This window comes from Scyliorhinus canicula, chromosome 17, assembly GCF_902713615.1.
Source record: "Scyliorhinus canicula chromosome 17, sScyCan1.1, whole genome shotgun sequence".
Taxonomy (NCBI): Eukaryota; Metazoa; Chordata; class Chondrichthyes; order Carcharhiniformes; family Scyliorhinidae; genus Scyliorhinus; species Scyliorhinus canicula.
This window is the reverse complement of record NC_052162.1, coordinates 116680601-116705867: the sequence shown is the minus strand read 5'-3', so window position 1 is coordinate 116705867 and position 25267 is coordinate 116680601. Positions and strand designations below refer to the sequence as shown.

Genomic DNA, 25267 nt, shown 5'->3' with positions numbered 1-25267 from the left:
GCGGAGGTGGTGAAGAAGACGGCCGGGTACAACCGGGCGAAGGCGGTGCTGTACAGGAGAGGGGTGAAGTTTGGCTACAGCCGGCGCATCTGTGCGTCACCCACAAGGACCAACATCATTATTTTGAGTCCCCAAAGGAGGCCTGGGCTTTTGTTCAGGCCGAAAAACTGGACTCTGACTGAGGGTTGGGGGATGGTTGGGGATTGCTGGGTTATGTTCTGAGGGTGGTTCTTTTTTGTTGTTCTTTGGGCGGTTGATGGGGCATTGTTCAGGCCCGCCAGATGGGCTCGTGAAGGGGGTTAGGCAAATAGCTGGGGGGGTTGATGGTCGGCAGGGGTTGATGGAGCCTCACGGGGGGTGGGGGGTGGCCAGGGATGGGGATAGTGAGACTGGGCCTGAAAGGGGAGCTGCGCTAGAGGAGGCGGGGCCGGGTGAGTGGAAAGCGCCGGCTTTTTCCCGCACTAAGGGTTGAAGGGGAGGGGGCGGGGCTGGAGTTGGAAGCGCGGGCTTTTTCCCGCACTGGGACCGGAAAGGGAAGGTGAGCCAGCTTGTGGGCGGGGAGGGGAGGGGCAGTGTTTCACTGGGGGGGGGGGTCAATGGTGTGGCAGGACAGGCTGGGGTCAGCAGGTGTCAGCTGACTCACGGGAGTACAATGGGGGGAGTTACACAGCTAGCTAGGGGGGTGAGGGTGAGGGGAGAGGGGAGCTGGGAGGGAGGGGGGTGAGGGAGAGGGGAGCTGGGAGGGAGGGGGGGTCAGGGAGAGGAGAGCTGGGAGGGAGGGGGGGCAGGGAGAGGGGAGCTGGGGAGAGGAGCGGGGTCAGGGAGAGGGGAGCTGGGAGGGAGGGGGGCAGGGAGAGGGGAGCTGGGTAGAGGAGGAGGGGGGTCAGGGAGGGGGAGCTGGGAGGGAGGGAGTTCAGGGAGAGGGGAGCTGGGAAGGAAGGGGGTCAGGGAGAGGGGAGCTGGGAGGGGGGGGGTCAGGGAGAGGGGAGCTGGGAGGGAGGGGGGGTCAGGGAGAGGGGAGCTGGGAGGCAGGGGGGTCAGGGAGAGGGGAGCTGGGAGGGAGGGGGGTCAGGGAGAGGGGAGCTGGAGGGAGGGGGGTCAGGGAGAGAGGAGCTGGGAGGGAAGGGGCTCAGGGAGAAGGGAGCTAGGAGGGAGGGGGGTCAGTGAGAGGGGAGCTGGGAGGGAGGGGGTCAGGGAGAGGAGAGCTGGGAGGGAGGGGGGTCAGGGAGAGGGGAGCTGGGAGGGAGGGGGTCAGGGAGAGGGAGCTGGGAGGGAGGGGGGTCAGGGAGAGGGGAGCTGGGAGGGAGGGGGGTCAGGGAGAGGCGAGCTGGGAGGGAGGGGGGGTCAGGGAGAGGGGAGCTGGGAGGGAGGGGGGGTCAGGGAGAGGGGAGCTGGGAGGGAGGGGGGGTCAGGGAGAGGGGAGCTGGGAGGGAGGGGGGGTCAAGGAGAGGGGAGCTGGGAGGGAGGGGGGTCGGAGAGGGGAGCTGGGGGAGGGGGGTCAGGGAGAGGGGAGCTGGGATGGAGGGGGGTCAGGGAGAGGGGAGCTGGGAGGGAGGGGGGGGGGTCAGGGAGAGGGGAGCTGGGAGGGAGGGGGTCAGGGAGAGGAGAGCTGGGAGGGAGGGGGGGTCAGGGAGAGGGGAGCTGGGAGGGAGGGGGGTCGGAGAGGAGTGCTGGGAGGGAGGGGGGTCAGGGAGAGGGAGCTGGGAGGGGGGGTCAGGGAGAGGGGAGCTGGGAGGGAGGTCAGGGAGAGGGGAGCTGGGAGGGAGAGGGGGTCAGGGAGAGGGGAGCTGGGAGGGAGGGGGGTCAGGGAGAGGAGGGCTGGGATGAGGGGGGGTCAGGGAGAGAGGAGCTGGGTGAGGGGGGTCTCAGAGAGGGGAGCTGAGGGGAGGGGGGTCAGGGAGAGGGGAGCTGAGGGGAACGGGTCAGGGAGAGAGGAGCCGGGGGAGGGCGGTCTCGGAGAGGGGAGCTGAGGGAGGGGGTCAGGGAGAGGGGTGCTGAGGGGAGGGGGGTCAGGGAGAGGGGAGCTGAGGGGAGGGGGGTCGAGGAGAGGGGAGGTGGGAGGAAGGGGGAGGTCAGGGGGAGAGGAGCTGCGAGGGAGAGGGGTCAGGGAGAGAGGAGCTGGGAGGGGTCAGGGAGAGGGGAGCTGGGAGGGAGGGGGAGGTCAGGGGGAGAGGAGCTGCGAGGGAGCGGCAGGTCAGAGAGAGGGGTGCTGTGGGGAGGGGGGGGTCAGGGAGAGGGGAGCTGGGGGTTGGTTGGGCGGGCAGCAGGTGGGGTGAGTAGGGAGGATTGTACGTTGAGCCAGACGGCGACGGTCTGTAAATAGAGAAACCCAAGAAGAAACCTTTGTGACTGTGCAATAAATGAAAACGAACGGCAACGTGTACAATATTGAAAATGCCAATATAAAGATTTTGTATAAAGAAAGGGCAGGGAACAGGGTACAGAGGAGTTAAAGAGAAACTATTTGTATCCAGAACATTGTGAACATCCTTTTACTCTGGTTGTCTTTGATCCTCAAGTCAGTATGCGTTTTTTTAACCATGTTCTGTTTCGTTAACAAACTTTTATCAGTAAAAATATTAGATTTTTCTGAACTTTTCATGATTAAATTGATGCACTTTAGGGAATGTGGGTGAGAGGGGTTGACAGGCTCTTTAACAGAAAGTGAGTCCCTCTGACCGATATAACAATTGGTTGGAGATCCATTTTGGCAGAGGAACCAGAGGGGGAGATGAGATTTAATTTAATTTATTGACACAGTAAGTTCTGATCTGCCTGTAAGCTGATTGAATAGTATCTTTCCAAAGGAGAAATACTTGAAAGGGAGGAATTTGCAGGGCTGTGGGGAGAGTGCAGAGCAGTTGGATGAATCAGAGAATCCTTTGAATGAGCTAGCAGGGGCACGATATGCTCAATGGACTCCTCCTACAGCTTGTGAATTGAGCCTCCTGCTTTTGTGCAGGTTAAAAGGGACAGATTTCATTGCAGCCTCTTCCCTGTATATGTATTTAAAGAGACGGGTTTCTCTTTACGTCCGAGTGCCAATATAACAATTGGTTGGAGGCCCATTTCCCAGTCAGTCCTCCAGCACCTTCCTGTCTCTATTAGTGCAATGCCCATGGCAGTTTCCCAACTGGGGCCCAGGCCCCGTTATTCTCAGCTAAATTCAGCCCTCAGCTCTGTCTCCTAGCTGTCATTGACACGAGCAATAGACACAGAAAGATGCCCAAGGTTCAAATGGGAAGTTAAAACTTGTGGCTCTAAACTGAGTCTTCAACATTTGTCAGTCAAGCCCATGTTATTTATACTGAGTTTTTATTATTAGATTTAGGTACTGGAGGGAAAGGGTGGGGATTTTAAAAGGTAACTTTCCCTTTCTAAATTTGTATTGTTACATCCAACATTCCTGGTCCCAGCACTGAGGGAGTGCTGCACGGTCAGAACAGCCTTCTTTCAAATAAGATGTTAAACTGAGGCCCTGTCTGCCCCTCTCAGGTGGGTGTAAAAGTTCCCACAGCCACTATTTTGAAGAAGAGGAGAGTTTTCCCCAGTGTCCTGGTCAATATTTATCCCTCAGTCAACATCACTAAAAACAAATCATCTGCTCATTATCACATTGCTGTGTGTGGGATCTTGCTGTGTGTAAATTGGTGCTGTGTTTCCGACATTACAACAATGACTAAACTTCATTGGGTGCTTTGGGACTTTGCAGCACTTTGGGACATTTCGTGGTTGTGAAAGGCGCTATAGAAATGCAAGTTTTTTAATTCAAGATTTCTGTTATCTGATTTTGTTATCTGGAATTTAATAGATTTCAGCCACCCCCAATTGACCATTTAATAAATTCACTTTGGTTCAGATTAGACTTTAACCAATTAAGTCAAAGGCAGAATTCTCTGGATAGTAAATTTAAAAAGAGGTTTATTCAATTAAAATGATTTACTGAACAACTTTAAGACATTGACTTTTACAACTTCATGTGGGTGATCAGTCTGTAGCAGCATAACCCTCTGGCTCCTTCTTTGACAGTAATTCTTGTGGAATTCCCACAACCTCCCCACCTACATCCCAAAGGCCTTTTTCAAGCAGGTGAATAAGATTATTTTGGGCTTTGTTTTTGGCGAGTAAACCCCGCGAGTGAGGAAAGTGTTGCTGGAGCACAGTCGGGAGGAGGGTGATTGGCGCTGCCGAACTTCTGCAATTACTACTGGGCGACTAATAGCCATGATTAGGAAGTGGGTATTGGGGGATCAGCATGGGAGTGGATGGAGCAGCGACATGCAAAGACACCAGTCTGGGAGCATTGGTAACAGCATCTCTGACGTTCTCGCCGGCCCGATACTCCACAAGTCCGGTGGTATTGGCGGCTCTGAGGATCTGGGAGCAATGGAGGAGATATGAGAGGGGAGGGAGCATTGATTTGGACCCAATTTGTAATAACCACAGGTTTGTACCGGGTAGGCTAGATGGCAGGTCGTCCGGAGTTGGCAGAGGGTAGGAATTAGAAGAATGGGGGATCTATTTATAGACGGAAGCTTCCCCAGATTGAAACTTTGGAGGACAAATTTAAATTGCCAACCAGGAATGGTTTTAGGTATTTGCAGGTGCGAGACTTCCTGAGGAAACAGGTGCCGGTTTTTCCGCTGCTGCTGCCACGGGGGATATAGGATAGTTTCCAGTCCCTGGGTGGGAGAGGGGAAGTTATCGGATATGAATGAAATGAAATGAAAATCACTTATTATCATGAGTAGGCTTCAAGAAGTTACTGTGAAAAGCCCCTAGTCGCCACATTCCGGCGCATGTCCAGGGAGGCTGGTACGGGAATCGAACCGTGCTGCTGGTCTGCTTTACAAGCCAGCGATTTAGCCTGGTGAGCTAAACCAGCCCTGGAGCTTTTGGAGGCGGAGGAAACTCAGGTGGAGGAGCTTAAGGGCAAGTGGGAGGACAAGCTACGAGGACAGATAGAGGCGGGGCTATGGGCGGATGGCCTAAGCAGGGTTAATACCTCATCGTGCGCCAGGCTTAGCCTGATACAATTTAAGGTAGTCCACTGGGCACACATGACAGCGGCTGGGATGAGTAAATTCTTCGGGGTTGAGGATAGGTGTGCGAGGTGGGCAGGAAGCCCAGCAAATGATATCCACATGTTTTGGGCATGCCCGAAGCTTAGAGGGTTTTGGCAGGATTTTGTGAAGGCAACGTCCACGGTGCTAAAAACACAGGTGGTGCCGAGTCCAGAGGAAGCGATCTTTGGAGTGTCGGAAGTTACGGGAGTTCAGGGAGTGAAAGAGGCCGACGTCTTGGCCTTTACCTCCCTGGTAGCCCCGAGACGGATCTTGTTAATGTGGACGGACTCAAAGCCCCTGAGTGTAGAGACCTGGGTTAGTGACATGGCTGGGTTTCTCAGTCTTGAGAAAATAAAGTTTGCCTTAAGAGGGTCAATGTTAGGGTTCACCCGGAGGTGGCAGCCGTTTGTCGACTTTCTCGGGGAAAATTAAACTGTCAGCAGATGCAATATTCCAAGGGTGTTGTATGACTGGGGGGGGGGGGGGGGGATGTTTATTTTACCATGTTGATGTCATTGTTAATGTTACTGTTGTTGCTGTAATAAAAAATTTCAAAAACCTCAATAAAATATTATTTTTTAAAAAAAGAATTGAGATTTGTTGCATTCATGTGAAATGAAAGTCACCGTTGAACATTCTCCCAGTGTCTGCCTGGGTCTCACTCCCACAACCCAAAAAGATATGCAGAGGAGGTCAATTGGCCACGCCAAATTGCCCCTTAATTGGAAAAAACAAATTGGGTGCTCGAAATTTATTTTAAAAAATAAATGAATGTCACCAATGGCCCAGAGGACCATAGGCTGCTCTCCCCTTTGAGAGAGAGAGAGAGCTGACTGGTGGTGATTTAACCTGAGGGTCACCACACCTCAGATGAGGGGCAAGGTTCATGGATAACCTCCACCGATATGGGAGTTGAATCCATGTTGTTAGAGTCGCTCCGCATCACAAACCAGCCATCCAGCTAACTGAGCTAACTGGCCCTTGTAATATGTAATAATTCCTTAACTATTAGCTATTCCCTACCTCCCAACAGTTTCCCTGTCCACCTCAGACAACTTGCCCCTCATACCCTGATAGTTTTCTTCTGTGAGAAGCACCGAGATACATTAAACAAAAGAGACACATAACCACCACAGTCCATCTTCATGGCAACATGGCATGATTTAGGGGATTCCAAACAGAAATGGGAATTATATATTTTTGAACTTCCAAAAGCCCTTTCACTCTGTGATCCTTTTATTGTGCAATTTAAAGCCTGGTATTCACAACAAGTTTTGAATATCATCAACCCACTGGAGGCAAAGATGTAAAACCGGAGTGTCCAGTAGAAAGAAACCTTCCAACCACCCCCACTGACCAACTGCCAGAATGAACAAAATGCAGTCCTCGAGGTAATTGAGAGGAGAAACAAGAACAGCAGAATCCAACCCGTCATCAATTGTGAACTTGTTGATGTCTCAGCAGATGTGTTGAAACACAAAATCCCTTCCCACATCGAGAACAGGTGAACAGCCTCTCCCCAGTGTGAATTTGCTGGTGTCTCTGCAGGTTGGATTGCTGAATGAATCCCTTCCCACACTGAGAGCAGGTGAACGGCTTCTCCCCAGTATGAACCCGTTGATGCCTCTGAAGGCTGGATAAAACACTGAATCCCTTCCCACACTGAGAACAGGTGAATGGCTTCTCCCCAGTGTGAACTCTCAGGTGTGTCTCCAGGTTGGACAACTGAGTAAATCCCTTCCCACACTGAGAGCAGTTGAATGGCCTCTCCCCAGTGTGAACTCTCTGGTGTGCCTGCAGGTTGGATGAATATCTGAATCCCTTCCCACACTGAGAGCAGGAGAACGGCTTCTCCCCAGTGTGAACTCGCTGGTGTGTCTGCAGCGGGAATAGCTGAGTGAATCCCTTCCCACACTGAGCGCAGGTGAACGGCTTCCTGCCAGTGTGAACTGCCTGATGTCTGTGCAGGGTGGAGGAATCACTGAATCCCTTCCCACACTGGGAGCATGTGAATGGCCTCTCCCCAGTGTGAAATCGCTGGTGTGTCCGCAGGTGGGATAACTGAGTGAATGACTTCCCACACTGAGAGCAGCTGAATGGCCTCTCCCCAGTGTGAATGCGCCGATGAGCCTCTAGTGCAGATGGGGCTCCGTATCCCTTCCCACAGTCCTCACATTTCCACAGTCTGTCCATATTTCGAATCTTTGTGTCTCTCCGGGTCAGGCAATCAGCTGAAGCCTTGACTTCACAGAACCCACATGTATGGTCTCTCCCCCCTGTGAATGCCGTGATATTCTTTCAGACTGTGTAACTGGTTAAGGCTCTTTCCACAGTCAGTGCTCTGGAACACTCTCACTCGGGTGTGTGTGTCTCGGTACTTTTCCAGTCACACTGATGTTTAAAATATTTCGACGCCTACAGAACGGGAAACATTTCTCCTTCCAGATTCAAAGGCCGATGATATTCAGGTCCCAAAGAATCGAGTGACTGTCAGATCGAGATTTGACCCTTGCAATTTTTATCTGTGATTCCTCCTCTTCTAATATCCTGGAAAAACAATTTACAAAAAAATCACTGTCAGTACAGGATAGAAATTCAGAACAGACAATTCTAGTTTCTCTGGAACATTCTTTCCTCTCTCATTCCCCAAATACTGTAAATCTCCATCCCACACACTCTCCCTCCATTCTCACTCTGCTGTATCTAATATTCACCCTCCCAAATCTCCTGAAGGTGCTGATTCAGGCTGATTGACAGACCCATGATCATCGCTTCCTGTCAGAACACAGATCATAATGAATAGGAGCTGCATTCAGCCATTCAGCCCATAGAACCTGCTCAACCATTAAATGAGCTAATTGGCCAATCTACCTCAGCACCATTTTCCCACACTATCCCCCATCGGTATGTTCAATATCGAGAAACCTGTCAATCTCAGTCTGATAATACTTGATGACTGAGGTTCCAGTCCTCTGGGGTAGAGAATTCCAAAGCTTCACCCCATCCTCCAGTGAAGAAATTCCTCCTCATCTCAGCTTTCTCTTGATTTTCCTACTTGTTGCCCATAAACCTTGACTCCCTTGTCAATTAAAAATCTAGCTAACTCATCCTTGAATATATTCAATGACTCTCAGACCCCACTGGTCCCTGTCGAAGAGAAATCCAGAGACTAATAATCATCTGACAGAAGAGAAGACTGGAAATATATAATGTAACTGCATTATTACACAACTAGAAATTCTAATAAATGTACTTATTTGCAGAACCATAAATACTGTATTAAATATGTACCATATAGAAACACTAGACATATCTCTGCCTGATTTTAAATTTTTATTTTTAAAAGTAAATTTAGAATACCCAATTCTTTTGTTCCAATCAAAAGGCAATTTGATGTGGCCAATTCACCTACCCTTCACATCTTTGGGTTGTGGCGGGTGAGATCCACGCAGACACAGGGAGAATGTGCAAACTCAACACGGACAGCGACCCGGGGCCTGGATCGAAGTCGGGTTCTCGATGCTGTGAAGCATCAATGATTAACCATGCCACCCACTGCCTAATATTTATTGACTGTCCCCTTAAATGTCAGCCATCTCCTGGGAAAACCAGCCCTTTAATTGTGAACATTAGGAAAGAGACCATCCTTTTAGCCAGACAAATAAACGTGTCAAGCTGAGGGAGCAAAGGATGTCAATGTCTTTAAGCCATGATGTGGAGAACTGGGACTGGGATGAGCACAGTAAGATGCCTTACAACACCAGGTTAAAGTCCAACAGGTTTGTTTCGAATCACTAGGTGAATGGAAGGCGCTGAGGAAGGTGCTGTGCTCTGAAAGCTAGTGATTCGAAGCAAACCTGTTGGACTTTAACCTGGTGTTGTAAGACTTCTCAATGTCTTTAAGAAAGAGAGAGAGACATCTGGGCCAAGATTTCCAGAGTCTGCACCCTCCCTGGATTCACTTCCTTTCCCTTCAGTTGCTGCAAGTAACCAATTGAAGGTGAGAATGAGAAAAGAAATGGAAAGGGGAGAAAAGAAAGTGTTTTACTCACAGATGTTGGAGACAGGAAGAGATTTCCGTCTGTGTGAAGCTCAATCTTCAAAGCCCGCGCTGATTGGCTGGAGGAGCAGAGTCCTTCCAGTCCTAACTCTTCCCATTGGTCAACACCTCAGCAGGACAGGTCAGGGGTTGGGCTTTCCCTCGCACATGCGCCGCCTCTACTCTCTCTAGGACATGCGCAGTCCCGGGCCGGGGGGAGGGGAAATCACCGAGAGGCTTTTTGCTCTGGCCGGAGCTGTCAGCCTGTTGCCTGGAAACCTTGTCTGGAGGAGGGGGAACAATGAGTGGGCGGAGCTGCTGTGTCCGCGTGCCGGGCCTGCGCACTGGAACCCTTAGATGTCACCGCAGATTCCTCGGCGTGCGCAGGAATGTTCTTGACCAATGGGAAGAGTTGGTGAACCGGAAGGACTCCCTTCCCCATCCAATCAGCTTCTCCGTTGTCTGATTGCGGAAGCTGGACAATGAGGAAACCTGGGACCTGACACACACTGAAACTTCCTCCTCTCTCCAACATCTGTGAGTAAAACACTTTCTTTTCTCCCCCTTTCCATTTCTTTTCTCATTCTCACCTTCAATTGGTTACTTGCAGCAACTGAAGGGAAAGGAAGTGAATCCAGGGAGGGTGCAGACTCTGTAAAGCTTGGCCCAGGTCTCTCTCTCTTAAAGACATTGACATATTTTGCTCCCTCAACTTGACACGTTTATTTGTCTGGCTAAAAGGATGGTCTCTTTCCCAATGTTCACAATTAAAGGGCTGCTTTCCCCAGGAGATGGCTGGCATTTAAGGGACAGTAAATTAACATCGGACAGAGACCTGTCTCGTGTTGTTATATGGTACAGATTAGAGATATTTATGGTTCAATAATAAAGTACATTTATTATTATTCCTAGCCTTATGTAGCTCTATTATATATTTCCAGTCATTTCTTCCCTCAGAGGGTTATTAGCTCTGGATTTCTTTCACAGGGACCAGTGGGGTGTGGGGGTCATTGAATATATTCACGGATTAGTTGGACAGATTTTTAATAAATTGATATGTTTTAAATCATGTTCTAAACAATGAATGCAACAGAGTAACAGAAAGAATGGTGGAAAATGGGCACCAGAGCGGAACAAGAGATATTGCCAACATTAATACATGCAACACATTGCAGAATTAATTTGGAGCAGAATTAATTTGGAACAGGATATTTGAGGAACCAGTGCCTTGAGATGAAATGCCAGATGAATTGAACAACCAGTCAGCAGATTAAAATAGTGAGTGTGGAAAGAGGATGAGATTATCTAAAAACCGAGGATAACAATTCAGTTTGTAAACCCAAAAATATTACAAACAGACTAACAGCAAAATCAAATTAAAATGAATAACATAACATAGATGACATAGAACTCCTATAGTGCAGAAGGCCATTCGCCCCTCAAGTCTGTACTAAGCCTCAGAAATAGCACTTCACTGAGGCCCACTCCCCATCCTATCCTCGTAACCCGGTGCATTGATCATGGTCAACCCATCTAACCTACACATCTTGGACACCAAGGGGCAATTTAGCGTGACCAATCCACTTTCACTCCACATCTTTGGACAGTGGGAGGAAACTGGAGAACCCGGAGGAAACACGCAAAGACACAAGGAGAATATGCAAACTCCACACAGACAGCTGCCCAAGGCTAGAATTGAACCTGGGTCCCTCGCGCTGAGGTAGCAGCATTAACCACTGTGCCCTACTCCCGGCCTAAGTTAAATTGAATTCACTCATGGAAAGCTCAGGAGGAAGCCCAGGAGGAGCAAGTCAGTCAAATTGGAGCCTATGTATTTGTGATAGGAGTACGATACTCTACCCAATGCATCAGACTGATGCTTCACAGCTTCAGGGTCCCAGGTTCGATTCCCAGCTTGGGTCACTGTCTGTGTGGAGTCTGCACGTTCTCACTGTGTCTGCGTGGGTTTCCTCCAGGTGCTCCAGTTTCCCCTCTCAGTCGAAAGATGCGCAGGTTAGATAGATTGGCCATGCTAAATTGCCCTCGGGTTAGGTGGGGTTACTAGTTTACGGGGATAGTGTGGAGGTGTGGGCTTAAGTGGGGTTATCTTTCCAGGAGCCGGTGCAGACTCGATGGGCCGAATGGTCTCCTTCTGCACTGTAAATTCTATGACTCACACTTTAAAAATTGCATGGAGATGCATTCCATAATCAGCCTGTGCCAGTTTTGGATAGAGGGAGAACTGACTAATCTGCTTCTGTACTGAGCCAGATGAATGTTGGCTCCATCCTAACCCAATCCCTTATGAACCTAAGGCGAGAGGCCAATTGATGAAGCCTGATTTGTGGGAGACTTTACCCTCCCTTAACTCCTGGTGATTGGAGCTTAACAAACTTGAGGCGAGGTTTATTTTGTTCCAGGTAGAGTTATAGATGTTTACAGCTTGGAACCAGGCTCTTCGGCCCAGCTTGTCCATGCCGCCCAGTTTCTATTACTAAGCTAGTCCCACTTTCCAGCATTTGGACTATATCCCTCTATACCCACCCTGCCCATGTCCACTGCTCTTTTAAAGGACAAAATTGTACCTGCCTCTACACTGCCTCTGGCAGCCATTCCAGATGTTCACCACCCTCTGTATGAAGAAATGTCCCCTCTGGTCTCTTTTGCATCTCTCTTCTCTCACCTCAAATCTATGCCCTCTAGTTCTAGACTCCTCTACCTCAGGGAAAAGATGTTGACTATCGACCTTATCTATGCTCATTATTTTGTTGACCTCTATAAGATTACACCGAAGCCTCCTACACTCCAGGGGGAAAAGTCCCAGCCCATCCAGCCTCTCCTTATAACTCAGACCAGAAGAAACTGATCTGTTCCAACCTTTGCTATACTACAGCAGTTATTTGTTTACAATTAGAGTCTGCACACGTTTTAAGACATTTGGTTTGAGCTGCTTGTTGAAGGTAAAAAAGGTCAGGAGTTAAACTGTAAGCTTTATTTTGTCATGACATCTGGATAAGTGTTAACCCAAGTATGATAGTGTTTGGAAAGTGAAATACTTCATCAGTTTCACTAATTGCAGGTAACCACTGGGGAGACATTTTGTTTACCATGAACATTTGAAATCTGAAAACTACTGATGCTTGATATCTAGTTGTGTACTGTTGATCATGCTGAAAATATCATTAATACCCATTGCCTTATTTTCTGTGGATTTAAAAAAAAATAAAGTTAGAAAATGAATCAGCATTGCTAAGAACTTTCTGAAAATAAAAATATCAAAATTATACTCTTTAAAAAAAAAAGATATTAATCCTTTCTGAATTACTCTATCCTATAACTTCTTAACTAGTTGCCACTCTACGGTCTTCTATCCTTTAGACTCCCTTGCTGATACCAGATGGGAACTAATCTATTTCAAATTATATTTCAAGTTGTGATAGGATCCCAAATCTACAAGGAAGAATTCTAACTCACTTACCACTCAATGTCCTTTAAAGGTCTGGATCTGCTGAGGATGTATAGGTGAGTCTTCTGGGTAAACCACTATTTCAGGTTTAGATTTGAAATAAACTACTATTTCAGGTTGAAATTTAAAATCACACTGATTTTTATTTGCTTTAACAAAATCTCTTTTAGTTGATCAGACTTCAGGAGCTCTCTGAACAATTTTGCTTCTATCTTGATAGCTTGTGGTTGTTCACATTCTTCGGTCTTCCGGCATCTTCCGATTCCCATGGAGCGATGAGCTGATTCGAATCGAATCGAAGAATAAATTTGAACCGAATGGCTCGGCCTGTCTCTTCCCCTTTTATCTCTTGTACCTGTGTTATTTGCCATGATGTGGAGGTGCCGGCGTTGGACTGGGGTGAGCACAGTAAGAAGTCTTACAACACCAGGTTAAAGTCCAACAGGTTTGTTTCAAACACTAGTTTTCGGAGCACAGCTCCTTCTTCAGGAGAACAGTGCTCCTAAAGCTCGTGTTTGAAACAAACATGTTGGACTTTAACCTGGTGTTGTAAGACTTCTTGCTGTGTTATTTGCAACTGCCGTTCTGAGACTTTATACATTTCAAACCCTCTCTCCAGTGCATGTCAATTACAAAGCATTGTCTCATGTTTAACAAAATAGATGTGTTACATTAAAAACCGCGACTTCGCATCATCCCCAAGACTGCCAAACATTTCAAAAAACACGTGTTGCATTCTGCTCAAAGTCTAAAAAACCGTGAAGCTGTTTCTATCTTCGTCTATTTCAACCATTCTCATTGTTTTTAACTTCCTCTGCCATGCGTGCTAGCTTTAAGCTGTTTAACACCTTCCTCAAGGCTCAAGGCCCTCATCATTCAAGCTTGGCTCCTCCCAGTACTGACATCATCTTACCAAGCTGAAATCTAATTAACTCCACAGGGAATCCCCTTCATCCAAACAACATTTCATTAGCCCACGCTTTTTACGATGCTTTAATTACACCTCTGTCTCCGAAACTTAATTTTCCTTCAACAAAAAATAAATTTAGAGTAACCAATTCTTTTTTTTCAATTAAGAGTCAATTTAGCGTGGCCAATTCACCGACTCTGCACATCGATTTACATTGTGGAGGTGAGACCCACGCTGGCACAGGGAGAATGTGCAGACTCCACGTGGACAGTTACTCGGGGCCGGGATCAAACCCAGGTCCTCGGCACTGAGGGGCAGCAGTACTAACCACTGTGCCACCGTGCTGCCCCCGGCAATGAATTTAAAGACAATGTGCTGAAGCTTTGGAATTCCCTACCCCAGAGGACTCTGGAGCCTCAGTCATCAAGTATTTTTACACCGAGATTGATAGGTTTCTCTATATTGAAGATATCGAGGGATATGGGGGATAGTATGGAAAAATGGTGCTGAGGTAGATTGGCCAATTATCTCATTGAATGGTCGAGTAGGCTTGATGGGCTGAATGGCCAACTGCAGCTCCTATTTGTTATGGTCTCTGTGTCCAGGACAGGAGTGAGCTTGGATCTGTCAATCAGCCTGAATCAGCACCTTCAGGGGAATTGGGAGGGTGAGTATTAGATACAGCAGAGTGAGAATGGAGGGAGAGTGTGTGGGATGGAGATTTACAGCTTTTGGGGAATGAGAGAGGAAAGAATGTTCCATAGAAACTAGAATTGTCTGTTCTGAATTTCTATCCTATACTGACTGTGATGTCTTTTGTAAACTCCTTTTACAGGATGTGAAAGGATAGGATTTACAGACAGAAATCTCAAACATCACGTCTAGATCTGATAGAGTCACTTGGTTCATCGACCATTAAATCTATGAGAAATGTTTGCCCGACCTGTTGGCTTCAACAAAGTTTAAACGTCAGTGTGACTGGAAAAGCACCGAGACACACACACCTGAGTGAGAGTGTTCCAGAGCACTGACTGTGGAAAGAGCTTTAACCAGTTACACAGCCTGAAAACACATCGCACCATTCACAGCGGGTAGGGACAGTACATGTGTTCTGTGTGTGGACGAAGCTTCAACTGATTGTCTAACCTGGAGAGACACGAGTTGACCCAAAAGATGGAGAAACGGTGGAAATGTGGGGACTGTGGGAAGGGATACAGAGTCCCGTCTAAACTGGAGATTCATCGACGCATTCACACTGGGGAGAGGCCGTTCACCTGCTCTCAGTGTAGGAAGGGATTCATTCGTTTAGAAAACCTGAAGTCACACCAGCGAATTCACACTGGGGAGTGGCCATTCACCTGCTCCCAGTGTGGGAAGGGATTCACTCAGTCAAACAGCCTGCAGACACACCAGCAAGTTCACACTGGGGAGAGGCCGTTCACCTGCTCTCATTGTGAGAAGGGATTCACGGACTTATCCACCCTGCAGAGACACCAGCGAGTTCACACTGGCGAGAGGCCGTTCACCTGCTCTCAGTGTGGGAAGGGATTCACTCGTTTAGAAAACCTGAAGTCACACCAGCGAATTCACACTGGGGAGTGGCCATTCACATGCTCCCAGTGTGGGAAGGGATTCGCTCAGTCAAGCAAACTTCAGACACACCAGCGAGTTCACACTGGGGAGAGACCATTCACCTGCTCTCAGTGTGGGAAGGGATTCACTCAGTCATCCCACCTGCAGAAACACCAGCACGTTCACACTGGGGAGAGGCCGTTCATCTGCTCTCAGTGTGAGAAGGGATTCATGGACTTATCCAACCTGCGGAGACATCAGCGAGTTCACACTGGGGAGAGGCCGTTCACCTGCTCTCAGTGTGGGAAGGGATTCGTTCACTCAAGCACACTTCAGAGACATCAGCGAATTCACACTGGGGAGAGACCATTCACCTGCTCTCAGTGTGGGAAGGGATTCATTCAGTCATCCCACCTGCAGAAACACCAGCAAATTCACACTGGGGAGAGGCCGTTCACCTGCTCTCAGTGTGAGAAGGGATTCATGGACTTATCCAATCTGCTGACACACCAGCGAGTTCACACTGGGGAGAGGCCATTCACCTGCTCTCAGTGTGAGAAGGGATTCGCGGACTTATCCAACCTGCGGAGACACCAGCGAGTTCACACTGGGGAGAGGCCGTTCACCTGCTCCCAGTGTGGGAAAGGATTCTGTGTTTCCTTGTCCCTGCTGAGACACCAACAAGTTCACAGTTGATCACAGTGATGGATTCTGCTGTTATTGTTTCTGCTTCAATTACATCCAGGACTGCATTTCGTTCTCTCTTCTCTTTCTCTCTCAGGGAATCTGAGACAGGAAGTGATGCAACCGCGGCGAACAAGAAAAGATTCTATTAGATCAAAGGAAGAGGCTCATAAAGTGGCCAAAATAGTAGTGAGCCTGAGGACTTGTTTTAGAATTTAGCAATGGAGGACCACGAAACTGATAAAGAGAAAATAGAACCTGGACTCGCACAAAGTGATCATGGGAGGGGTCTTTAATACAGTTATTGATCAAGGCCTGGATCAATCATGCTTGAAAACGGGCAGGGTACCAGCAATGGCAAAGGAACTGAAAGGGTTCATGGAGCAGATGAGGGGGGTGGATCCATGGAGATTTAGGAAGCCGACGGTGAAGGAGTTTTCTTTCTACTCCCACATACATAAGGTATACTCTCAGATCGATTTCTTTGTTTTGGGTAGGGCCTTGCTGGCAGGGGTGGTGGACACGGGGTATTCGGCGATTACAATCTCGGACCAAGCTCCACACTGGGTTGACCTGCAGGTGAGTAAAGATAGCAATTAGCGCCCGCAATGGAGGTTGGATGTAGGGCTGTTGGCGGACGAAGCGGTGTGCGAGAGGCTGAGGAAATGCATGCTGCATTACCCGCAGGTGAATGATACGGGGGAGGTCTCAGCAGCAGTGCTCTGGGAAGCGCTGAAGGCAGTGGTGAGAGGAGAACTGATCTCGATCCTGGCTCACAGTGACAGGATGGACAGGGCAGAAACAGACCGACTGGTGAGAGAGATCCTACAAGTCGACAGGAGGTACGTGGAGACTCCAGAGAAAGGGCATTTAAGGGAACGACGGAGACTACAGGCGGAGTTTGGCTTGTTACCCACAGGGAGGGCAGTGGAACAGCTCAGAAAGGCGAGGGGAGCATTGTGAGAAGGCCAGTATGATGCTTGCACAGCAGCTCAGAAAGAGGGAGGCAGCTAGAGAAATAGGGAAATTTATCGACGGGGATGGGAACTTAGTTGGGGACTCGGTCGGGGTTAGTAAGACGTTTCGGGATTTTTACAGCAGGTTGTACAAGTCAGTACCCTCTGCGGGGCCGGAGGGAATGAGGCACTTCCTGGAGGGGCTGACTTTACCGAAGGTGGATGGGGAGCTGGCAGAAGGACTGGGAGACCCGATCGGGTTGGAAGAGATAGTGGAAGGTCTGAAGGCCATGCAGGCAGGTAAGGGCCCGGGACCGGACGGGTACCCAGCGGAGTTCTATAAAAAGTTTTCCGGGATATTGGGACTGGTGCTGATGAAGGTGTTTAATGAGGCAAGGGAAAGGGGGGGAGGTTCTGCCCCAGACGATGTCACAGGCCACAATTTCACTTATCCTGGAATGGGACAAGAACCCGGAGCTATGTGGGTCCTACGGGCCGATTTCCCTGTTGAACATAGATGCCAAACTGCTGGCCAAACTTTTGTCCTCCAGGATTGAGGATTGTGTGCCGAACATTATTGTGGAAGATCAGACGGGGTTCGTTAAGGGCAGGTAGCTCGTGGCCAATGTACGAAAGCTGTTAAACAGGATCATGATGCCCCCGGAAAGTAGGGAGGTGGAGGTAGTGGTCGTGATGGATGCGGAGAAAGCTTTTGACCGGGTTGAGTGGGATTATTTTTGGGAGATCCTGGGGCGGTTCGGATTTGGGAGGGACTTTATTGACTGGGTCAGGTTTCTGTACCCGGCACCTGTGACAAGTGTACAGACGAACAGGACGACTTCGGACTATTTTAGACTGCACCGGGGTGGGGACGAGACAGGGATGCCCCCTCTCCTCACTGCTGTTTGCGCTGGCTATAGAGCCGCTGGCAATTGCTCTGAGGGCTTCAAGGGGCTGGAAGGGGCTCGTCCGGGGGAGGGGGAGCACAGAATCGCACTGTATGCGGATTACCTGCTTTTGTATGTTTCGAATCCAATTGAGGGGATGGAAGAAATTATGGGAATTGTGGGGGAATTCAGCTGCTTTTCGGGGTATAAGCTCAATATGGGGAAGAGCGAGATGTTTGTAGGCCAGGCGAGGGATCAGGAGAGGCGACTGGGGGAACTGCCGTTCAGAGTAGTAGGGGGACATTTTCAGGTACCTAGATATCCAGGTGGCGTGGGATTGGGGCTGGCTACATACATTGAACTTGGCCCGGTTGGTGGATCAGACGGAAGATGACTTCCGGAGATGGGATGCGCTCCCGTTGTCTCTGGCGGGCAGAGTCCAAGCGGTGAAAATGATGGTCCTCCCGAGATTCCTGATTGTTCTTCAATGTCTCCCCATCTTCATCCCGCGGTCCTTTTTTAAGCGGGTCAGTAAAGTTATTGTGGGCTTTGTATGGGATGGCAAGTCTCCGTGAGTGAAGAGGGCAATGCTTATGCGGAGTTGGGGGGGGGAGGGTGGGCTGGCGCTGCCGAACTTTAGCAATTATTACTGGGCAGCTAATATAGCCATGGTGAGGAGGTGGCTGGTGGGGGGGAGCCGGCATGGGTGTGCATGGACGCGGCTTCTTGCAAGGGCACAAGTCTGGGGGCGTTGGTAACATCGCCTCTGCCATTCCCGCCGTGCGGTGCTCCACCAGCCCCGTGGTTGTGGCGGCCCTGAGAGTCTAGGGGCAGTGGAGGAGACATGTGGGAGCAGAGGGGGCATCGGTATGGTCCCCAATCTGAGATAATCACCGCTTTGCCCCGGGGAGGATGGACGGCGGGGGTTCCGAATTTGGCAGAGAGCAGGGATTGGGAGGATGGGGGACTTGTTTATAGAAGGAAGCTTCCCGAGTATGAGGGCGTTGGAGGAGAAGTTTGCATTGGCGGGGGGAAATGAATTTTGATATTTGCAGGTGCGGGAATTTCTGCATAGACAGGTACCAACCTTCCCACTCCTGCCACTCAGGGGGATTCAGGATAGGGTGGTCTCCAGAGGTTGGATAGGTGAGGGGAGTGTTTCTTACATTTATAAGGAGGTTATGGTTTCAGAGGAGACACAGACCGAGGAGCTGAAGCGAAAGTGGGAGGAGGAGCTGGAGGGAGAGTTAGAGGAGGGCCTTTGGGCGGACGAGCTGAGTAGGGTCAACGCGACCGCAACATGTGCCAGGCTCAGCTTGATCCAATTTAAGGTCATTCACCGGGTTCATATGACAGTGGCCCGGACAGATTCTTTGGGGTGGAGGACAGGTGTGTGAAATGTGCGGGGGGGGGGGGGGGGGGGGGCAGTGAACCATGTCCACATGTTCTGGACATGTCCAAGGCCCAAGGCTGAGGGGATTTTGGCAGGGGTTTGCCGACACCATGTCCACAGTATTAAATACGAGGGTGGCACTGAGTCCAGAGGTGGCAATTTTCAGCGTGTCACAGGATCCGGGAATCCAGGAGGAGAAAGAGGCGGACGTTCTGGCCTTTGCTTCCCTGGTAGCCCGGAGGCAGATATTACTGGCATGGAGGGACTCGAGGCCCCCGAAGTCGGAGACCTGGCTGTCGGACATGACTGGCTTTCTCTGGAGAAAATCAAGTTCGCCTTGAGAGGGTCTCTGTTCGGGTTTGCTGGGAAGTGGCAACCGTTCGTCGACTTCTTTGCGGAGAATGAATCATCAGCATAAAGGGGAGGGGAGCTATGACAATTTCTATAGTTAGCGTAGATTAGGGGGTTAAGTAATGGTGGGACCTGTGGGGGAGGGAGGTGGTATTTGCACTATGTTTATATTTTTATGTACATTGCTTATATTGCTGCTGTTTCAATGCCCAAAAAAACCTCAATAAAATGCTTATTAAAAAATGAGACAAAATAGAATATGAGAGCAAACTGGCGAGAAACATAAAAACCGACTGGAAAAGCTCCTATAGGAATGTGAAAGGGAAAGATTAGCAAAGACCAATGTGGGTCCATTCCAGGCAGAGACAGGAGAGTTTATAATGGGGAATAAGGAAATGGCAGAGAAACTAAACAATGTGTGTCTGTCCTCACGGAGGAAGATACAGAAATTGTCCTAAAAACACTCTAAAGAACCAAGGGACCAGTGAGCACGAGGAACTGAAAGAGATTAGTATCAGTGAAAAAGTAGCACTGGAGAAATTAACGTGGTTGAAAGTTAATAAATCCCCAAAAGCTGATGCTCTACATCCCAGAGTGTTGAAAGAGGCGGCTGTAGAGATAGTGGATACATTTTTTTTTTTCAATAATTTTTATTGAAAAAATTTTGATTTTATACAACAATGACTCACCTTAGAAAAATACCAAAAATAACAATAATATTAACAATCATATACATTCGCCCCACCTCCATGAACAACACAGCATTTTAACAACAATGCAGATTAACACATTGTAAAGTTACAGAATAGACACTACAATAATGAACCCCCCCCCCCCGCCCCGGTTGCTGCTGCTATTGACCAAGTTACCTATCTTTGAGCCAGGAAGTCCAGAAAAGGCTGCCATCGTTTATAGAACCCTTGTATTGATCCTCTCAGGGCAAATTTGACCCTTTCCAATTTTATAAATCCCGCCATGTCACTGATCCAGGTCTCCACACTTGGGGGCCTCGCATCCTTCCACTGCAGCAAGATCCTCCGCCGGGCTACTAGGGACGCAAAGGCCAGGACACCGGCCTCTTTCGCCGCCTGCACTCCTGGCTCTACCGCAACTCCAAAAATTGCGAGTCCCCACCCTGGTTTGACCCTGGATCCAACCACCCTCGACACCGTCCCCGCCACCCCCTTCCAAAATTCTTCCAGTGCTGGGCATGCCCAAAACATATGGGCGTGGTTCGCTGGACTCCCCGAACATCTGGTGCACCTGTCCTCACCCCCAAAGAACCTACTCATCCTGGTCCCGGACATATGGGCCCGGTGCAGCACCTTAAATTGGATGAGACTAAGCCTCGCACATGAGGAAGATTTAACTCTCTCCAAGGCATCCTCCCAAGTCCCGTCCTCTATCTGCTCCCCGAGTTCCTCCTCCCATTTAGCCTTCAGCTCCTCAACTGACGACTCCTCCACCTCCTGCATTACCTTATAGATGTCAGACACCTTCCCCTCTCCGGCCCACACCCCCGAAAGCACTCTGTCCATCGTCCCCTGCGAGGGCAGCAAAGGGAATCCCTCTACCTGTCGCCTAGCAAACCCTTTACCTGCAGGTATCTGAACATGTTCCCTTGGGGAAGGCCAAATTTATCTTCCAATTCCCCCAGGCCCACAAACCTCCCGCCAATGAACAGGTCCCTCAATTTGCTGATGCCCGCCCTTTGCCACCCCCTAAATCCCCCATCCTTGTTCCCCGGGATGAACCGATGGTTACCACCCAGTGGAGCCTCCATCGAGCGCCCTGTTTCCCCCGATGCCGTCTCCATTGTCCCCAGATTCTTAGGGCCGCCGCCACCACCGGGCTCGTGGTAAACCTCTTAGGGGGGAGCGGCAACGGCGCCGTTACCATGGCACCTAGGCTCGTACCTCTGCATGACGCCATCTCCATTCTTTTCCATGCCGCCCCTCCCCCTCCATCACCCATTTACGCACCATTGACACATTGGCTGCCCAATAGTACCCCAGAAGGTTGGGCAGCGCCATCCCGCCTCTATCCCTTCCTCGCTCCAGGAACACCCTCTTCACTCTCGGAGTCCTATGTGCCCACACAAAGCTCAAAATACTGCTAGTCACTCTCCTAAAGAAGGCCCTGGGGATAAAGATGGGCAGGCACTGTAAGAGGAACAAGAACCTCGGAAGCACCGTCATTTTGACGGACTGTACCCTCCCCGCCAACGGCAATGGCAGCATGTCCCACCTCTTGAACCCCTCCTCCATCTGATCTACAAGTCTGGTGAAGTTATGCTTGTGAAGAGTCCCCCAGTCCCTGGCCACCTGCACCCCCAGGTACCTAAAGCTCTCCCCTGCCCACCTAAGCGGGAGCCTACCAATTCCTTCCTCCTGGTCTCCAGGATGCACCACAAACACATCACTCTTGCCTAAATTTAATTTATAACATGAAAAGGTCCCAAACTCGGCTAGTAACTCCATCACTCCCGGCATCCCTCCCACCGGGTCCGCCACATACAGTAACAGGTCATCGGCATACAATGACACCCTATGTTCCTCTCCACCTCGCACCAAGCCTCTCCACCTCTCTGAATCCCTCAACGCCATCGCCAGCGGCTCGATTGCCAGTGCAAACAACAAGGGGGACAGGGGGCAACCCTGCCTGGTCCCTCGGTAAAGCCGGAAGAACTCCGACCTCCTCCTATTCGTGGCCACGCACGCCATCGGGGCCTCATATAGCAGCCTTACCCATCTAATGAACCCTTCACCAAATCCAAACCTCCCCAACACCTCCCATAGGTACCCCCACTCCACTCTATCGAAGGCCTTCTCCACATCCAGCACCACCACTATCTCTGCCTCCACCTCAATCGCCGGCATCATGATGGCATTCAACAATCTCCGCACATTCGTGTTCAACTGCCTTCCCTTCACAAAGCCTGTCTGGTCCTCGTGCACAACCCCTGGCACACAGTCCTCTATCCTGGTGGCCAGGATTTTTGCCAGCACCTTAGCATCCACGTTGAGGAGAGATATGGGCCTATATGAACCACATTGTTGAGGGTCCTTGTCCTTCTTTAAAATTAACGAGATCAGCGCCCGCGACATCGTCGGGGGCAAAGCCCCCCCTCCCACGCTTCGTTGAGTGTCCGCACCAGCAAGGGGCCCACTAGGTCCACAATTTTTATAAAATTCCACCAGGAACCCATCCGGCCCCGGTGCCTTCCCTGACTGCATCTGCCCGATCCCCTTAACTAGCTCCTCCAGCTCAATCGGCGCACCCAACCCCTCCACCTTCTCCTGCACCTTCGGGAAAGAAAGCCCGCCAAGCAACCTCTCCATTCCCCTCCTCTCCCCCATTGGCTCCGACCGGTACAGTTCCCCGTAAAAGTCCTTGAAGACCTCATTCACCTCTACCCCCTTCTGCACCACACTCCCACTCTTGTCTCTCACTCCAGCAATTTCCTTAGCCGCATCCCGCTTGCGGAGCTGGTGAGCCAGCATCCTACTCTCCTTTTCACCATGTTCGTACACTGCCCATTGTGCCTTCCTCCACTGTACTTCCGCCTTTCTAGTGGTCAGCAAATCAAATTTAGCCTGCAGGCTGCGCCTCTCCCCCAATAGTCCCTCCTCTGGTGCCTCTGCATACCTCCTGTCCACCTCCAGCATCTTTCCCACCAGTCTATCCCTCTCACTCCTCTCCCTGTGTGCCCGGATGGATATCAGCTCCCCACGGATTACTGCCTTCAGGGCTTCCCAGACCATCCCCACCTGAACCTCCCCCGTATCATTCATCTCGAGGTACCCCTCAATGCTTGCCCAGACCCTCCTACACACCTCCTCCTCTGCCAACAACCCCACATCCAACCGCCACAACGGACGTTGGTCCCGCACCTCCCCCATCTCCAACTCTATCCAATGCGGAGCGTGGTCGGAGATTGCAATGGCCGAATACTCGGCCTCCTCCACTCTCGGAATCAGTCCCCTACTCACCACGAAGAAATCTATCCGAGAGTAGACCCTATGTACGTGGGAGAAGAAAGAGTACTCGCGTGCCCTCGGCCTCACAAACCTCCATGGATCCACTCCACCCATCTGATCCATAAACCCTCTCAGTACCTTGGCCGCCGCCGGCCTCCTACCCGTCCTAGAGCTGGACCGATCCAGTGAAGGGTCCAACACCGTATTGAAGTCCCCCCCCTATGATCAGACCTCCCGCCTCCAGATCCGAGACCCGTCCCAACATACGCCTCATAAAGCCCTCATCGTCCCAATTTGGGGCATACACACTGACCAGTACCACCTTCTCTCCTTGTAGCCTGCCCCTAACCATAACATACCTACCCCCCTTATCCGCCACCACCTCCGATGCCTCAAACAACACATTTTCCCCCACCAGAATCGCCACTCCCCGGTTCTTCACATCCAACCCAGAGTGGAAAACCTGCCCCACCCATCCCTTCCTCAGACGGACCTGGTCCGCCACCTTCAGGTGGGTCTCCTGAAGCATTGCCACATCTGCCTTTAGCACCTTCAGGTGAGCACAATGCGACATGAATCCAAGATCCCTGTTGAGGCTGCACTCATGCGTGTGGAACGTGGCTATAAGTTTTTGCTCGGCAATTCTGCGTTGTCACGTGTCCTGAAGACCGCCTTGGAGAACGCTTACCCGGAGATCAGAGGCTGAATGCCCTTGACTGCTGAAGTGTTCCCCGACTGGAAGGGAACATTCCTGCCTGGTGATTGTCGCACGATGCCCGTTTATTCGTTGTCGCAGTGTCTGCATGGTCTCGCACGCACGAGTGCGACCTCAACAGGGATCTTGGATTCATGTCGCATTACATCCAACCCCCCACCATCAGGCCTGGACTTGCAACATCCTACCAACTGTTCGGGCTTGAGACAATTTACACCTCTTTAACCTGTGATTATCCCTCTCCCTGGATCTGTAATGATTTGATTACCTGCAAATGCCTGCATTCCAAGCATTGTCCAGCATCTCTGACTTTGTCTATATAAATGTTTCTGGAACATACCTCGCCATTCACCTGAGGAAGGAGCCGCGCTCCGAAAGCTCGTGTTTGAATCAAACCTGTTGGACTTTAACCTGGTGTTGTAAGACTTCTTACTACACTAATAGAGGGCTGACTGGGAAATCAGGGGATGGGGATGATCAGGGCTGATGGTGTCTTGAACCCGGGGTTCAGTGCTCCTGTGTTCAAAGTGAGGAGTCACGGGAACAGGTTACAGAGGAACTGAAGAGAAACATTTGGGTCCAAAATATTGTGAACATCCTTTCATGGTTATTCTTTTACTCTGGTTGTCTTTGATCTGCAAGTAATGTTCCGATTATTTTAAATAAAATCATGTTCAATTTCATTAATAAACTTGTTTCATTCAAAATATTTGATTTTTTGGGTATTTTTCTGCTTAAATTCATTAACTTCGGGGGAAGTGGGTGAAAGAGGTTGACAGGCTCTTTAAGTGAAAGTGAGTCTCTCTTAAGCTAATTGTAAAGGAGCCAGAGGGGGAGAGGAGATTTTAGTTTTATTTTGACACAATGTTTGAAAATCGGGATTGACTAATTTATTGAGACTTTTTCAGGCAGTAACAAGGGATGTCAATAAAGGGGAACCTGTAGATGTGGTTTATCTAGGTTTCCAGAAGGTATTCCCCAGGGTGTCACATCAAAGGTTATTTCACATAATAAGAGCTCAGGGTGGTGGGACAGAGGTTGGGGGGGGGGGGGGGGGGGGGGGGGGGAAGGAGCGACATATCAACATGGATAGAGGGTTGGTTAGCTGACAGGAAGCAGAGATGGGGTATAAATGGGTTACATTTGGGTTGGTAAGATGTGACAAATGGAATGTCACAAGGATCAGTGCTGGGCCCTCAACTATTTACAATCTATATGAATGAGTTGGATGATGGGATTGAATGTATG

General features: G+C 50.0%; 3 protein-coding genes across 4 annotated transcripts in view; 1 reads left to right on the top strand and 2 right to left on the bottom strand.

The window, feature by feature from the left end:
• LOC119951547 overlaps positions 1-9475 on the bottom strand; it is a 31225-nt gene extending 21750 nt beyond the window's left edge. The window contains 2 exon segments of the mRNA XM_038774740.1: positions 6504-7613; positions 9119-9475. Coding sequence (XP_038630668.1) covers positions 6504-7259 — 756 coding nt within the window. The 5' untranslated portion in view covers positions 7260-7613; positions 9119-9475.
• Positions 1-25267, bottom strand: part of LOC119951358 (zinc finger protein 229-like) — a 394086-nt gene that overhangs the window by 245799 nt on the left and 123020 nt on the right. The gene's annotated exons all lie outside the window — the stretch shown is intronic.
• On the top strand, positions 14655-15749 carry LOC119951546 (zinc finger protein 239-like). Its single transcript, XM_038774739.1, has one exon. It carries the CDS (start codon positions 14655-14657, stop codon positions 15747-15749), a length of 1095 nt encoding a protein of 364 aa, XP_038630667.1.